Source organism: Cavia porcellus, unplaced genomic scaffold (assembly GCF_034190915.1).
Source record: "Cavia porcellus strain 051 isolate PalLab524CR breed Dunkin Hartley unplaced genomic scaffold, mCavPor4.1 scaffold_10, whole genome shotgun sequence".
Lineage (NCBI taxonomy): Eukaryota > Metazoa > Chordata > Mammalia > Rodentia > Caviidae > Cavia > Cavia porcellus.
Window position 1 is genome coordinate 21,112,391 of NW_026947493.1, and position 15,703 is coordinate 21,128,093.

A 15,703-nucleotide genomic window follows, 5' to 3' on the forward strand; every position below is an offset into this window, starting at 1 on the left:
ATTGACTATTGTTTTTACAAGAGATATTTAGAAGCAGTTTTCCATATTTACTGAGTGCTCCCTGACATATTTAGGTAGATGGAATATTTACTTAAGTTAACACTGTCTTGTCTTCCCCACGGTCTACTACAGTGCCTTACACATCATAAATTGATGACAAATAACCTGGTATTTAGTTACCTGGTGAAGTGGTATGCAACAAATATATAACAAAACTGTAGAGTATATCATACAAATGTTGACATAGCGTGTGGCAGAATTTCTTGCAAAGGATGCATGGGACTATCATTACGAATGAACTTTCATGAAGTATAAGACAGTCCTTGGCTGATGATTATCATTCTTCCTAAATTTGTTACTCCAGCTTTAATTCTCTGACATCCAAACCAGATTTTCAGACCATGATAATTTTGATGGTAAGTAAGATTTAGAATGAAAACTTCCTTTGAAATAGGAATTCAATACGTATCACTATATTACAATGAGCTTAATGCCAAGGGTGAGCTACTCATGCCACACTTTTCAGCACGGAAACAGTAACTTTATAGAATTTTCCATTAATAAACCACTTATTATGGCTTGTTCCATGGGAATTAAATTTTGGGGTACTGGACCTAACTAAATCAGCTCATCACCTTGAGGTTATGCTAATAACTTTAGTGGTGGCCTAATGCTGTCTACCTTTTCTATGCCACACATTTGCATGGTTTTAGTTACCGATGACTTTTAAATCTCCAGCACAGCAGTTTCTTCTGAACTCAGGACTCATAGAAATATCCACAAACATTACTATTTTTGTGTTTGTTCAAATGTCTACCTCACAGGCCTCACAGAGTGCTTCATGAAGGCAGGGTCTGTGTTTGCCTTTCTCCTGGTTGTAGTCCTCACCTCTGCACAATGTTGGTCCAATTGTAGCCCCTCATTAAGTAAGAGGATAATGAATGGATGGCTGGTTCATGTGCAGCACCGTGTACTAGAAATGGTAGTTGGTGTGGAGATAAAATGATTAATTCCTGCCATAGCATTATTCTTAGTGTTGCATTGAAATTCCTCTTAAAATGGATAAACTAGCCTACCTCTTGATATTAAAAGACTTGTAAGAACTCTTTTCCATTGTCATTTTTATAGGCTAGTTTCATTTTGGGGAATCAGCCCATTGCAATCTCAGTCACTCTGGGGCTCTGTGGGACTGTTCTCTAGGAATGGGCGGTGGGTCTTCAGCTTCCCAGCACACTCATGTGGGAGCAGCAGTGTGCCTGGCCTCATTGCATATGCACTGAGCCAGCAAGGAGCTGTAAAGTGACTTGCAGTGTCAGAAGAGAAATCAGTTACTCATATATAAAGAAATTAGCCTGTGCTAGGTTGAGTTTCTCTCTCTTCTCTCTCTCTCTCTCTCTCTCTCTCTCTCTCTCTCTGAAGGAAGGAAAGAAAGGAGGGAAGAAAGGGGGATGGAAAAAAGGAAGGAAAAAGAGAGAAAAGCTTTTACAGTTCTAGTAACCAATCAAGATTATGTTGTTTCATTGTTTTAAAAATATGAAAATATTAATTTTATCCATTAATAATTACTAGTAATATCTAATGAGTACAAGATACTCTTTAAATGTTTTAACATATTTAATTTCATAAGGACTTTTATAAAGTAGGTTGCTATTATTATATCAACTGTACAGCTAAAGAAACTGAGGCACAGACAAGTGAAAAAACTTTTCCAAAGTTATAAGACTGGGCATTGGGGGAGATAAACAGAAAGTGCTTTGATGTACCGGTCCTCAGGGCTTGTGTTCTGTGCCATGCCTCTGGCCTCTTTTCTCGGTAGGTATGCAGAGAATATCATCTGTCTTCCAGAAACTTCCATATAGCTCCTTTCACTTGAACCTTTCCATTCCCCCGGGAGCCAGAGATTTTTGATAAAGGGCAATTGTAGAGTTATGCAATGATTTGCCAAGAACATGGAAGTAGAAATGGGCCAGGGCCAAAACTCATGCCTAGACTTTTGACAGCAGTTATTTGCAGTGTTATTTGCATTGCCATCATACTTACCTGTTTCAGAGATGAAATATTTGGAATTGATTCTCTGTTTCATTCTGTCCAGAACCCTTTTCCCAGTCCTCAGAGCACTGTGACTGTAACAATGTGTACTAAATAGCAGCCACTTCTTACCCTGTCCTCAAGCAGGGTCAGCATCACAGACTGGAGGTGATCAGGTTGAGTGGGCAATGACCATACCTGTTCCGACCAGAGGCAGTAGTGGCCTTGCCTGGGACAGCCTGGGGAGTCCAGTGCAAGTCCAGTGGGAGCTGAAGAGGCCGGTATGGCTGGCAGTAGCACCAATTGTGTCTGCTGGAGTACGGAGAAGGTTCTATCACATTCCACTCCTTGAAGTGTTGAAGTTCAACAGTAACAATAAATTTAAAAGACAGAAAGCACCATGTTTTATGGTTATTTTATAAGAAGAACGTCTGATAAGCAAAGCTGACTCAGATACTTCATGCTCAAATGTCAGAAAATAAATGATATTGGAGAAGCAGACAATCCACCTGACATCGGGACAACAGTAACAATGAGAAAAAGCCTTATTGTCCCCAGAGAAGGAAATCTGCAGGGACCAAGCCAGGACGCACCTTTGAGGATAGTTACCAAAAAAAAAAAAAAAAAAAAAAAAAAAAAAAAAAAGATAATATGTCAAAATAGAGAAAACATGTTGTTCCGTTTCTCTGCAGCTGATTTTAAAAGTTTCTACCCATTTCCTTGTGTGGTCTCCTTCCTTTTGAGTGTCATGATTTAGATCCCTTTAAAAGGATTTATATGAAAGAAACTTCTTCTACCATAGGGCAGTTTGTGTCTTTCTCTCAGGCCTTTGTAAATGAACAAAGTAACCACTTGTCCCACACAGGGTGCAAAGAGAGGTTTGGTGTGGGTTTTACTGTCCATTCAGGCTGGGTATTCAGCGGGTCGTAAGTGAAATCTTTAGAAACCGCACAGCAAGAATCCTTTGCTTGGGGCACCGGCTGGGGAGGGATCTTTGAGAATCCTATTGAAACTTTGAGAGCTGTTGGATAGAAAATGTTCTTTTTAGACTTCCTCATGGGCAATACAGGAAATAAACACCAAGAGGAAGTCATTTAGCCTCTTTGCCAACTTTGTGTTGACATTTGCTTATCAAAAAGTCTGATATCGATACTTTAAACATTCGTGTATGTGGGTGTACTGTGAATGAATATGAATATCTGTGTGCGTATTCATGTAAACACACATACATGTACATCAACATATCCATATTCTAATTCTCCCTTATTATGACATTAATAATGAATTCTGCCAAAATCCAACTAATGAGGAAAAAGAACAACAAATACATATGGTAACTTTTACAACATTACTTTTAGAAATAAAAACTAGATATGCATGATCTATTTTAAAACAAGATTTAACAATCTGCATATACACATGTTGTTTCTAGTCCTTTTACTACTAAAACAATAGTGTCATTATTTATGTGTAATATTTGATTCAAACATCTTATCTAATTCAATTTTTGCTTTAGAATTGAAACAACTTTAACATGCGCATTGGAGGACCACTGAATGCCTAATACGATGTGAAAATGCTGACTTAAGAATTCAAAGTATTAAGGATTTCCCTATATAAAAGTTTTCACACACACACATATGAAGTATATAAACAAAGGAGAATTATATCAGTGTTCAGAAGTATCCACCTAGTTGTTAGGACAAGAAGGCCACTCACACAAGCGAAGGCGAGATGGGAGTCTCACCGGAATGATGAACAGGATTCAGACCACGGGGACCAGACCGTCTTTGCTATTTTTCCTCTATCTGGGCCTTATGTGCTTTGATCTTTGCCTTTCTACACATCTGTTCCTTTCACTTTGCTCAGGCAGTTCTCATTGAATTGCAATTGTTGATTATGATCACCTAAGCAGAAAACAAAACAAAACAAACAATAAAACCCTTTGTATCTGGGCCCAGGAATATCTTATAGTAACTAATGATCAGTAGCAGAATCGGGCATTGCAGGGAACTGATCCCAACACTAAGACAGGCATCCGGCACTGAAACCTTCCACCCAGGTGCTCCAACCAGGATTCTCTCATCTCTTCCTCTCTTTCTCTTCTCTGTCACTCTTATTCCTAATTCCTCCTTCCCAAATAGTCTATGTTTCTCCTTTTATTCAGTCCTTCCTTTATATCATTTCTTAGTTCACTTGCCCAATAAAGGTTTACATTACACTGGAGGACAATTCTGTTTGCTGAAGAAGACACATGATTGGTGCAGGTTGGTTCAGATAACTTCCTGCTTCAAATGGACTCATGTTGGCGAGTTCGATGGACTAACCACAGAACAGCTTCAGTGGAAGCTGTGAGAAAACTGGTAGTGCTGCTAAAGCTTTGGAAACAAGTCTATTATAATAATTATTAAAGACTGCTGACCAAGCAGTCTCCTCCATAAGCTTTAAGGCTATTGACTATAAAAACACATGTTTGCCTTGTGTTGCAATCATCATACATACTTAAGTCAAATGTAAATTTAAAGACTATAGGAGACCCTTTCCACAAAGCCAGTTATCAGGAGCCCTGCAGTGAGTCCCCAGTCTCCTGCTCAGAGTTACAGAGCTCTGCGGGAAGAAGGAGCAAATAACAAAATAGCCGTGCAGCAGGGATCTGGGATGACTAGATGTTCATGGGGAACAAAAGGTCTGAGACACCCAGAACATTAGTATTTATTGATTACTTCTGGGTCAAGGATGATGAGTGAAGGGCAGTGGGTCTTTCTGGGCACAATGATCGCAATTACAGTGGACTAGTAAGAGAGCAAAGCACTCTTGCAAGGACAAGGACAAGACAAGGAGGCGATAAGAAAACTAGTTTCCCCAGTTGCCTCAGTGTCTTTGATAGTCTTATCTTGCTCAGTGAGGACCAGAGCAGTGATTAGCCCTAGGGCTTCCAGCTGTGACCAAAAAAGCGCAGGGAGTTTCTGGGTTCCAAAATGGCCAAAGAGCAGGAGGGGGACAGGCTAGGACATTCCCTACACTCAATTCATTTTGTGGTCTCCAACAATCGACTACTCTAGAAATATCTCGTAGCTTCCTTCTGCTGAGAACATAGACTGGTAATAGCAACAACTGTTTCTCGATGCTAGGGATGGACCCAGGGCCTTGAATTCGAGGCAAGTGTTCTGCCACCCACCTACAGCTCCAGCCCAGAAACAGCAAGTGTAAAGGGGACAAATGTGGGTGATTGGGCTTGGTTATTTCACCCTACTTAACTTTGTTGTATCATATGATAGTTATATCACCAGTAGGAAAAGATGGTATTAGTCTATAATTCTGAGCTGTTCTCATGGCTATATTTCACAACATTCTGAAGTAGAATGTTCTACTGAACCATTGATTTTCTTTATAAATATATATTAACTTATCCTTATAGGAGTCTCGCCCTTAATCTTTCTTTCACAGCCAGTGTTTGGTTCATTTGTTAGCTTTTATTTCTTGGAGATGATATTTCTAGTTATGTAATCAATCCAAGTTCAATAGCCTTTGCACTTTTAATCCTTAGTTCTATATCCCTGTTAACTGTGTGTCATTGGGAAAGTGGTTTAAACTCCTTGTGCCCCAGTGGCATCAGTGAAATGTTGAAAATAGTATCCCCATCATTGAATTATTGTGGCAAATCAGAGAGACAATGCAAAGATACAAACAGTGCTTATGGATAATATGATTATCATTGCTGCACATATTAGAGAAATGATTGTAGAAACTGTATCTTATTACTAATATTTGGCTCCGGCGCCCCAATTTCAGCTGCGCCTGTGTGGACAATTCTGACTCACCGAGTACCTGACAGCACCTTCTTGGACTTCACTTGTGGATCTCTCCACTTTCTCTCCAGGGTCTTTTTTGTTACCCAGAAAGCTCATTCTCCATGCCTATCCACAGCGGATGTACTAGTGGTGATAATCTTAAGGTCAAACTTTATCTAGTAGTAGATGCTCCAGCTTGTCCTTTGCCAGTGGCCACATCCTACATGACACTTTGAATACTTTCTCTCTTTTTTTTTTTTTTTTTTTTTTTTTTTTTTTTTGTCTTTTTCGTTTCTATCAGTACCAGGGATCGAACTCATGACTGCCTGCTTGCAAGGCAGGCGCTTATGCCTCTGAGCTAAATCCCCAGCCCCTTGAATACTTCTCAGAAGTCTCAGCAAAATCCAATGCACAGCTCTTAGACCATAGATCTCAGTAGTGCACATTTGTGTTGCTTTCATTTTTTACCCAGTTTCTTCCTTGCTTCCTTTTTGCTTTTGGGGATCACCTGTCACGTCCTCCCCCTCATCAAGTCTTTTCTTTGTTAGAGTATTCTGGAGCAATAGAGAAGCAACAGGACAAAATTGAACAGGTTTATTGAGTTGAGGACATGGGAAGGAGCACACAACCCATGGCAGCTGGGCTGTCTCCTTCGACCAGATACAGACAGGCAGAGAGTTATATGACCACTGATGGAAGTGGCTCATGGAGCAGATATTGATGACATGGGACGAACCGATTGGATTCTCTGTGTGTGTAGACAGAAAAAGGAGTTGGGATTAGGGCTGAAGAAGAAGTAAGAAGTGGTAGGCATCCCCTCTCCCTCCTCCGCCATGCTAGACCACCACCACAACTGTACAGTGATTTATACTAGGGGAAAACTCATTCATTCCTAAACCCAGTCTTTGTTTTAGATGTGTTTAGGAGTAACTCAAAATAAGTTAGCATCATAGTTGAAAAATACTTGAGAACATGGATTCCAGAGTCCCTACTGGGCTCCAGTTCCAACTGAAATTTTTTAGACTTATATAACCTTAAATTTTAGGTTACCTAATTCTTTCTGCCTTGATTTTCTCACCTCTCATATGCACATGATAATAATAACTGCCCTTATGATTGTTGTGAGGAGTATATGAGTGAGTACAATACAAACATAAAGCACTTGAAACTGTAGGTAGCAGGTTGCTTGTAAAAGTTAGTTTTTATTTCTCTATAGCATTCATTTACTTGTGTCCAGAAATCTTATGGTTTGTTTGTTTGTTTCCTACTTCTTATTCCATTTGTTTTCTGGGTACAATTTCCTTCTGGTGCCCTCTCTCTTCCTTTTGCTAGTGTTGACCGAGAAGAAAGAATAGAATAAGTTCCCTGGAGCTATGCAATCTCTGGACATGTAAGAGGCTCTCTTTTCAGGAGCTTTCCATGTCTTTCTCCAGCAACACTGACCCTTGATCTGCTGGCGGACATCGGGTGATCCTGCCAGCTCTTACTTATTCAAAAGCTCTTTATTCAACTCTTCGCTCTTCTCTCTGGCTGCCTGCCTTTTGGCTGGTAGAGGCACCCTGGCTTTACTCTCAGAGGGCACGCCAGGGAAGGAAAAAACAGGGAATTGGATTAGTTGATTATAGGGTCTAGAAAATTAGAATTTTTGGATCACTCTGATTCTAGAATTCTGACCATTTTATACTGTTAATATTTACAATTCAGAATCAGCCTTTTGAAATACCAGTATATCTTTTGTTGATTGATTGAAATATAATTAAGACATAATAAAGTGTATAGGTCTCAAGTGTTCAGTGGATAAATTTTGCCAAATGTGTGCATTCATGTAATGATTACTCAAAGTAAGATAGTTAACATTCTATTTTCCTAGAAAGGTACCTTGTTCTCCTTTCTAATTAATTCCCTTAGACTCCTCCCAGCAATCATTTTCTGATTTCTATTACCATTTGTTTTTCTTTTAAAATTTTTTAAACCATATATAAACTAAATGACATAATGTTCCTCTGTTTCAGCCTTCTTCTGTTAACACCATTTCAACATTTATCCATGTGGCTGTGTATCACACATTTGTTCTCCATAGCTGAATAGCATTCTATTATATGAATGTATTTCTTAAACTCATTTTCCTATTGATAGATAATGTGAGTAATTTCTAGTTTGGGGCTATTGTGAATAAAGCTACTTTTTATATTTATATAAGAGTCTTTTGTGTACATATTTTATTCTTTTTGTTTTCTTTATTATTACATGCTGGCAATACATAATGACTATATTCATAGGGAGTTAGAAAATGTACATATCTCAATTTTTAAATCTCTCTTTCCTTCCTTTTTGCCCCCTTCCTCTATCTCTCAATTCCCTTCCCTATTTCCTGTCTTTTAGTTTGACTTTTAATTTTTTTTTTTTTTTGGTTTCTCATGTACGAGAAACCATGTAATATTTAAGTTTGTGTGTCTGACTTACCCATTTTCCTACAAATGGCTCAAATTTATCTTCTTTATGGCAGAGTAGTACTTCATTGTGTACAAAGTCCACATTTTCTTCATTCATTCATTTACTGATGGCTGTAGAGTCTGTTTCCAAGGGTTAGCTACTATGAACTGTGCCATAAATATGAGTATGCATGCATCAGTGTAATGTGATGTATTTAACTCTTTCAGGAAGATAGCTAGAAGTGGAATAGCTCAGTAAATAGAAGTTCTAAGTTTAGTTTTTTTTGGAATCTGCAAAGATTTGCATAATGGTTCTAATAAGGGTATATTCCCTCCAACAATGTAGCAAGTTTCCTTTCTCCTTTGAACCTCAATGTTGTTTTAATTTGTTTATCATAAAGGCTAGAGATATTGAACATTTCTTCATTTACTTATTAGTCATTTGAGTTTCTTCTTCCATTTATTCATTTCAGTTGCCCAGTTTTGATTGGGTCTTTAATTGTAGGGGTTTTTGTTTCTTTTATATTCTTGATATTAGTTCCTTGAGGAAAAACTGGCAAGAAAAATGTTTCCTATCCTGTAGGATGTCTGGTGATACTCTTGGCCATTTTATTCGCTGTGCAGAAGTTTATAAAAATTTTGATAAGGTTCCGTTTGCTGATTCTTAGTTCTATTTCTTGTGCAACTGAGGTTCTGTTCAGAAAGTCCTTGCCTACACTTATGTGTTTAAAAGGTTTACCTATTTTATCTTATAACAAATTGTTTCTATTTTACCATTTAAAATCCATTTTGGTTTTAGTTTAGTATATGATGAGGTATGTGGGTCTAAATTCAATCTCCTGTATGTTTATGGCCAGTTTCCCAAGCACCATTAATTAAAGAGGCTATCTTTCCTCTAGTGTAGTCTTTGGACCTTTGTGTCAAAGTTCTGGTAGCTTAATGTGCCTGGCACTGTTTGTATATCCTCTATTCTGTTCTACTGATCCACATATCTGGTTTTTGTTTTTTGTTTTTTGTTTTTGTTTGTTTTGTCAATGCCCTAGTTTTTTTTTGTTTTTTTTTTTTTTTTTTTTTTTTGTTTTTTTTTTTTTTTAATCAATAGAGCTTCATAATGTTCCTGGACAGATAAAATAAATATCATCAAAATAGTCCTTCTTCTAAAACTGATATATATTTTCTATTAAGAATATAACTGTATAATTATAGAGGCACAAAGTAAAAGTATAACTAATTTTATGCTAAAAAGACAACTACTAAAGAATTCTTCAAGGTAGTTCCACTCTTTAAGCTTCCAACCAAAAATATGTGAGAATTTTAAGTCCACAATAATTCACCAGCATTTGGAGTTGGACATCTTTTTAGTTTTAGCCACTCTAGGGTATGATTGATATATTGTTGTAGCTTTATTTTGTGTTTATCTGATGATAAATGATTCCAAGTACCTTTTTGTCTGCTTTCTAGCCTCCTTATTACTTTCATTTGTTCATTATTCTTTCAAGTCTGTAAAGGTAGGGTAATCTGATCAATTTGATCAATTTTTTGAAAGCTTACTTTCAAAAGAAATCCTATAAGATTAGGGTCTAGATTTCTAAGACAAACACAAAGAAGATCATGAGGTCAACTATTTAGTAACAGATGCTATTGACACTGCCTATATCTTTTGGCACTTACTTTTCTAGGGCACATAAACATTGTCCTGAGACACTCTACTTGTGAACTTTCTTTTGGCCTATATTTGAGGCAAGCCAGAAGTGCCAACTAATTAATGTGCTCAAAAACATCTCTTACAATACAAGTGAAAACTGTAGGCTAACTCTACCATTTCCCTTGGATATTAGGTATAGATGTGTTTTACACCATATCCTAGACTATCTCAGGAGAATAGAACCTTAATTCTCCAGAGAAATAATTTGTTCAGTGATAAAAACTTATTGGGCTACTCTGTATCTCTACTAATTTATCATATTGACTTTATATATTGATCATATTGACTTTATATCAGATGAACATGGTGGGAAATAGTTTCTATGAATAGTAAAAGCCAGGTTCTTCAAAGTGGTTGAAGTTTTACAGACAGTGTTGAGACTGGTGGGATCACTGAAGAATGAACTAGGAGAAAGTGAGGATACTCCAAGAGATGGTTGACTGTGACAACGGCATGACACACCAGTCATATTTGTAACAACAATGTATTCAGAGTTTAAGATTATATGGAAAGAGTAAAAAGCTGAGCCTTACCATATTAGGATAAAATTAAAATCTCAAAAAAATTAAAAAGTTTTGACTTTTGCTTGCAGATGGCAAAAAGAATCTGAACATTTTCACCAAGGAGTCACACAATAAGATCATTTTAGAAAATCTAAGTCTAATGTCATATTGGAGGGTCAATCAAGGGTTAACATGGAATTTCTTATTTCAGTTTTAGCAGATTTTATATAAACTGCTGAAATCCTTAAAATACACAATAGTTATAGGGTGGGGAAGGACAAATTAGTTTAAGAACGATGGAAAAGATTCAGTAAAATTTGGTAAGACTGACAGTTGAAGTTGGAGGAGGGGTGAGTCAAATTTGCTAATACTTCATGGTAGTGGTTGTAAATTTCAGAAAGTGATCCTTCCTAAAAGACAATGAAACTATGGGGAGAGATAATAATTTACAGCACTGCTATTTAATTCATGTAATTTTGGCTCGCTTTGGTGACTGATACTTATATAACCACATCCAGCAGATCTTTGAAAGTTTGGGGGTGGTATTCAGGGAAGAGACTGTATTGTTGAACTTCGTGTGGGAGTCACATCCTTAGAAGTCATACTTAAAATCTGACTGGAATGAGATCACAAAGGGGAAAAGTTAAAAGGGTTTAGAACATACGGCTGAAGATCAAGCCCTGGCAAATGACCTAATTTAGGGAGAAAAAAAGAAAAAGAGCAGTAAGTGCAGGCACAAAAGCTATGCAGTGGGAAGGAACATGGAAGCTCAGAGAAAGAGGATTGTAAAGAGGAGGGGAGGGCTGTTTGTGGCTTTAAAGTCGAGGAGGATGCACCTTCTTAGCTGTGGAAAAGACAATCCAGTATCCTGATTGCAGTGTGCTCTCTGAGGCCTGATCAAAAAGTTGAGAATATGTATCTGAGGTTGTAGTATATGCCACGTATTATTTGGAACAAATATAAGATAACTTAATCACATTTAAGCAATATTGTGGGAGCTCTCTGAAAGTTGGAAGGTCAAGGACTTAGTTGGCAGCATCAGAAGTGGAACCAGATAGGAGATGCAGACTGAGCATGAACTTGACAAGAGGAGAAGGATTTTCTGGAGGCACAGACCATCATGAATTAAAAAAAAAACAAAACAACAACAAAAAAAAAAAAAAAAAAAAAAAAAAAACCCTGAGGAGAGACTGATGCCATTCAGAAACAGAAAGTAGCGGGAGAAGATATGCACACACCTACTTGTAGATCAAATATGACTCCTAGCTTATGATAAAAATGTGAAAACAGGTAAGAAACTTAACATATGACAAGACCTAATCTTGAAGGACCTATGCTCTTAAGCAATTGAGTTAGTAAGTGACTGATTTTAGTGGACATAGATGCATAACATAAGCTAAAATTGTTTCATAGTCAAAGATAATTTAGGTAGTGGGCTCAGTTCTTCTTGGATTATGTCTATGAAACCCAGAACATAGGTATTTATATAAAAATAGCTTCCCTACTTAAAACCAAACATGAAATGAATGTCCTATTTATGTAAATGTCTATTGCTATTTCTTGAACACAAATTTGTCCTATTGGGTGAATAACCGTGTATAATTTTTATTGCTGTCTGAGTATCTCACTGAAATATTGATCCAAGTATGTTGCACAATAGTTTGCCTACTGATGAGAGATAAGGGTTGGAGCAGACACATAGCTAGATAAATTTGACTCCCTCAAGCACACTGTTTTTTTCCAGATTTTAGTTTAACTATTTTGAATTATGAACTAGCATTCAATCACTGATACATATTTTATTTTCCTTTTGCAAATAATTTTGAGCTCTGATGAGAAAAATGAGCCTGACTAAAGTGTTTGAATTGTTGGACTCTGGTTATGCCAAAATGCTCAACTCTCCTCAGAAAAGTTCTTCCCCTAAGTATCTAATTATATCAGAATCTATCCCAGTGGGAAACATGATCTTGGGTAAAAGTTCCTTCCCCACTGGGTTTCCTGAATATAATAGTCATGCGATTAGCACATTTTCCCACTGATGGAGTTGGAATGCACCCATAGATTTATAAATAGAATTTATTGTGAAAGTTACTGTGTTACGGGAGTAAGTGGCTATCGCAATTTGATGACAGAAAGTGTTCTCTGAAAAGAAACTATTATATGCCCTATGTGCTGTGGCCATCTGAGGACAAAGGAGGACAGAAGATACAAGAGAGTTTTGTTTTCAGTAAATACTATCCTATATACAGTTATGAACCACCAGATACATTTAACATTTGGCAAGCTGATATTTTATCATTCTTCTATGGGTAGAGCAGTTTAGGGATAAGTGATAATTCTATTCCTTCCCATTTTGCTGCCCCTAGGCAGTAGAACATTGACCTGTTGGAGTGTGTCCAGATTTCTGCTGATGTCTTCCCAGGAAAGCAACAGGCTAATGGAATTTGAAGACCATTTGCAGTTGAGCACCAACTTGTGCCTTAAAGTAATCCTTATACATTAAAATTTCCCTTTACTGAATTCAGATGAAACTAATGGCAAAATTCTAAGGTGAACACTGTGATGAAAGGACATTTATGCAATTGAAAATATCAGTTGCTATCACTACTGAAGCATAACTCATTTCGGAAGGATGGAGTTGCATGTTGCAACTATATATAAAAAAGAAGAAGAAGAAAAAAAAACACACCTGTATTCAATGAGGCTTTGTGCTTTGTGATCCAGTAAATCTGTAACAGCAAGAAAACACTTTTATCTTAATCAGAACAGTATTTAATGCTTCCTTGTAAGCCATCAGCAATTTCCCTAGTCAACTTAGTCCTCTCCCATGCTCATACATTGAGCATACATCATGCTATACCTAGCTGGCTTGTGTTTATACAGAGCTGCCTTTACATTGCATTTCTTTCTTTTTGATAGTCTAGCTCCACAGTGAGGGCCTATCAAAGTAGTAAGTCACGAGTGACCATGAGTCCTGGCTTCAGCTCCCAGTGGAACAGCAGCCCACCTGCATGGAACGCATACTCCTTCCCAAGAGCCAGCTTGCACTACCAGTCCCATGCCAGCTATACCTACTGCACTGGACACCCTGCTGTAAGTATCCCACATTTCTATATTTAGTAAATCAAATGCCTTATGTAGGTGTATTTTAAATCTAGAATTTCTGTCTCTGTGTTAGTGTGGCTACTCTTCTAGTGAATAGGCTATTCTTGAGTAAAGGAGATGAGCCGTGGAGAATATTTTAAATGTTTAAATGGCAGGCATAGAGGTAACCTTTACTGAAAATTACATTTAAAGTTACTTCTAAGTGTTGGCAGAATTCTTGGAATTGTCTGGTTTGGACATTGAATGTATGCACATCTCTGGTTTTAGTCTTCTCATTCCTTCTTGGATGTTGATTATAAATTCATTTTGTTGATTTTGTACTAGGAGAAGCAATCTTTCAAGCTAGAATAGAGTGACTGGAACCTGGATGCCTCCAATTTATCAGTGATTTTGCTGATGTATTTTTACAAATATAAATATATAGAAATACATTCCAGTTGGGGCTGGGGATTTAGCTCAGCAGCATAAGTGCCTGCCTTGCAAGCAGGCAGTCATGAGTTCGATCCCCGGTACCAATAAAAAGGAAAAAGACAAAAAAGAAAGAAAAAGAAATACATTCCAGTTGCTATTGTGCAGAACCAAGGTTGTTGGTATCAATGACTCAAATTGCAAGAATAAGAAATCTTTGATAGGGGATAAATTAATTTGTGGAATATGAGAGCCTTTTAGAATAAGGTACCTGTTTCTGCCAATATGCTTTTTGCTCTCGATATGCATTCTTCATAAGTTAAGATTACCTGCTGTACACTTGAAAAATACCATATAAATGCGGATTAGGAAAGTATCTGTTTATGCCTAATAATCCCATTCCAGTAGTAGTGGATAATGAGATACTTTTGAAAATAAGTAACATTCTTATCATAGCAGATTATCCACCTGACCAATCATAGAAGAGTCAGGTTCTGCAGTTATTCAGAAGGTCCACTGTAGACCTCAGTTTGTCTCTCCTCTTGGCCTTTCAACATCATGAAATTATAAGGAATCTATGGAAAATATATCTCCCAAACATTATAACATAAAGTCATACAAACAAATCCAGAAAATCCATTCAAAGTATAAATTAATGTAATATTGTTCATAGGCAATTTGGAAGTAATTCAAAATTCAAATCACACTTAATTTTTGACTCAATAAATAAACATTATTTTACGTCCCAGAATTATTCTACATAAAGCGTGATTAAGTGTTGCTCTTATAAAGCTCCTCTGCTAAGGAGTAGGAGGCTAGTAATTACACAAACAAATATTTAAATAAATCAAATGAAGCAAACAAGGAAAATATACCATAATGTAAAATGCAATGCAGAGACTTTAAATAGGTTGGGGAGACAGAGAATGATAGGGTGGCCACTTTTGAGATTATGTGATCAGCTAAGTCTTCACTCAGAGGCTAGGTTTTATCAAAGATTTGAGTAGAAAGGAGGGATTAAATAAGAACAGCTGAGGAGACAAAGCATCTCAAGTAGAGGAAAAGGAAAAGGAGTGTGTGGATATTCAGCACACAAAGAGAAAATCCATGTATTTGAGCAAGAATGAAGGGATATAAAGTCAGAGAAAAATGAAGGAGCCAGAACATGTAACACTTTGTAATGCAGAGTAATGAAATTTGTGTTTTATTTAAATGTGAAAAGAAGCTATTGGACAGTCCTAAGCAAGGAAATTGTTGCTGTTTGGAAAATTCCTAGTAAAGGAATAAGAATAAAAGAATAGCAATACAAATATGCAAGTTAATACAGGAAAATACTAACATTTTGTATATTCTTGAATCCATTTATGTTCAGAATTCATGCATCTTGTGTTCATAATTATATTGAAAAGCTGCATATAATTTGCATAAATTTTTCCTTGATAACCAGTTCCATATCTAATATATCTGATTAGTTTTTCCCCTTCAGTCATTATTTGTCAAACAAGAAGATGACAAATTATAATTTAATGAAGTATTTCTATTCAAATTCTTATTGAATTTGAGGTCACATAAAAGTAGGTGACTTTTTTTGAGCATTTAGCATTTTCCAAGCACTCTGTTGGAAATCTTACATTGTGTGTGAAGGTGCATGCATGTGTGCATGTGTACATGTGTACATATACACACATTCTCAAATAATCCTCTGAAATAGGTATCATCATCATTTTCAGA

The 15,703-nt window shown here is 36.9% G+C and overlaps 1 protein-coding gene across 5 annotated transcripts in view; it reads left to right on the forward strand.

Annotated features, from left to right (window-relative positions):
- The first annotated feature begins 13,394 nt into the window (after nt 1-13,394).
- Nucleotides 13,395-15,703, forward strand: part of Rbms3 (RNA binding motif single stranded interacting protein 3) — a 753,628-nt gene continuing 751,319 nt past the window's right edge. For 3 of the 5 annotated variants that reach the window (XM_063257075.1, XM_063257077.1, XM_063257076.1), the window contains exon 1: nt 13,396-13,552. In XM_063257075.1, the coding sequence (XP_063113145.1) occupies nt 13,427-13,552 (126 nt within the window). In that variant the 5' untranslated portion in view covers nt 13,396-13,426. Of the gene's footprint in view, nt 13,553-15,703 lie in introns of all 5 variants that reach the window. The other 2 variants (XM_063257078.1, XM_063257079.1) reach the window with 1 other exon arrangement.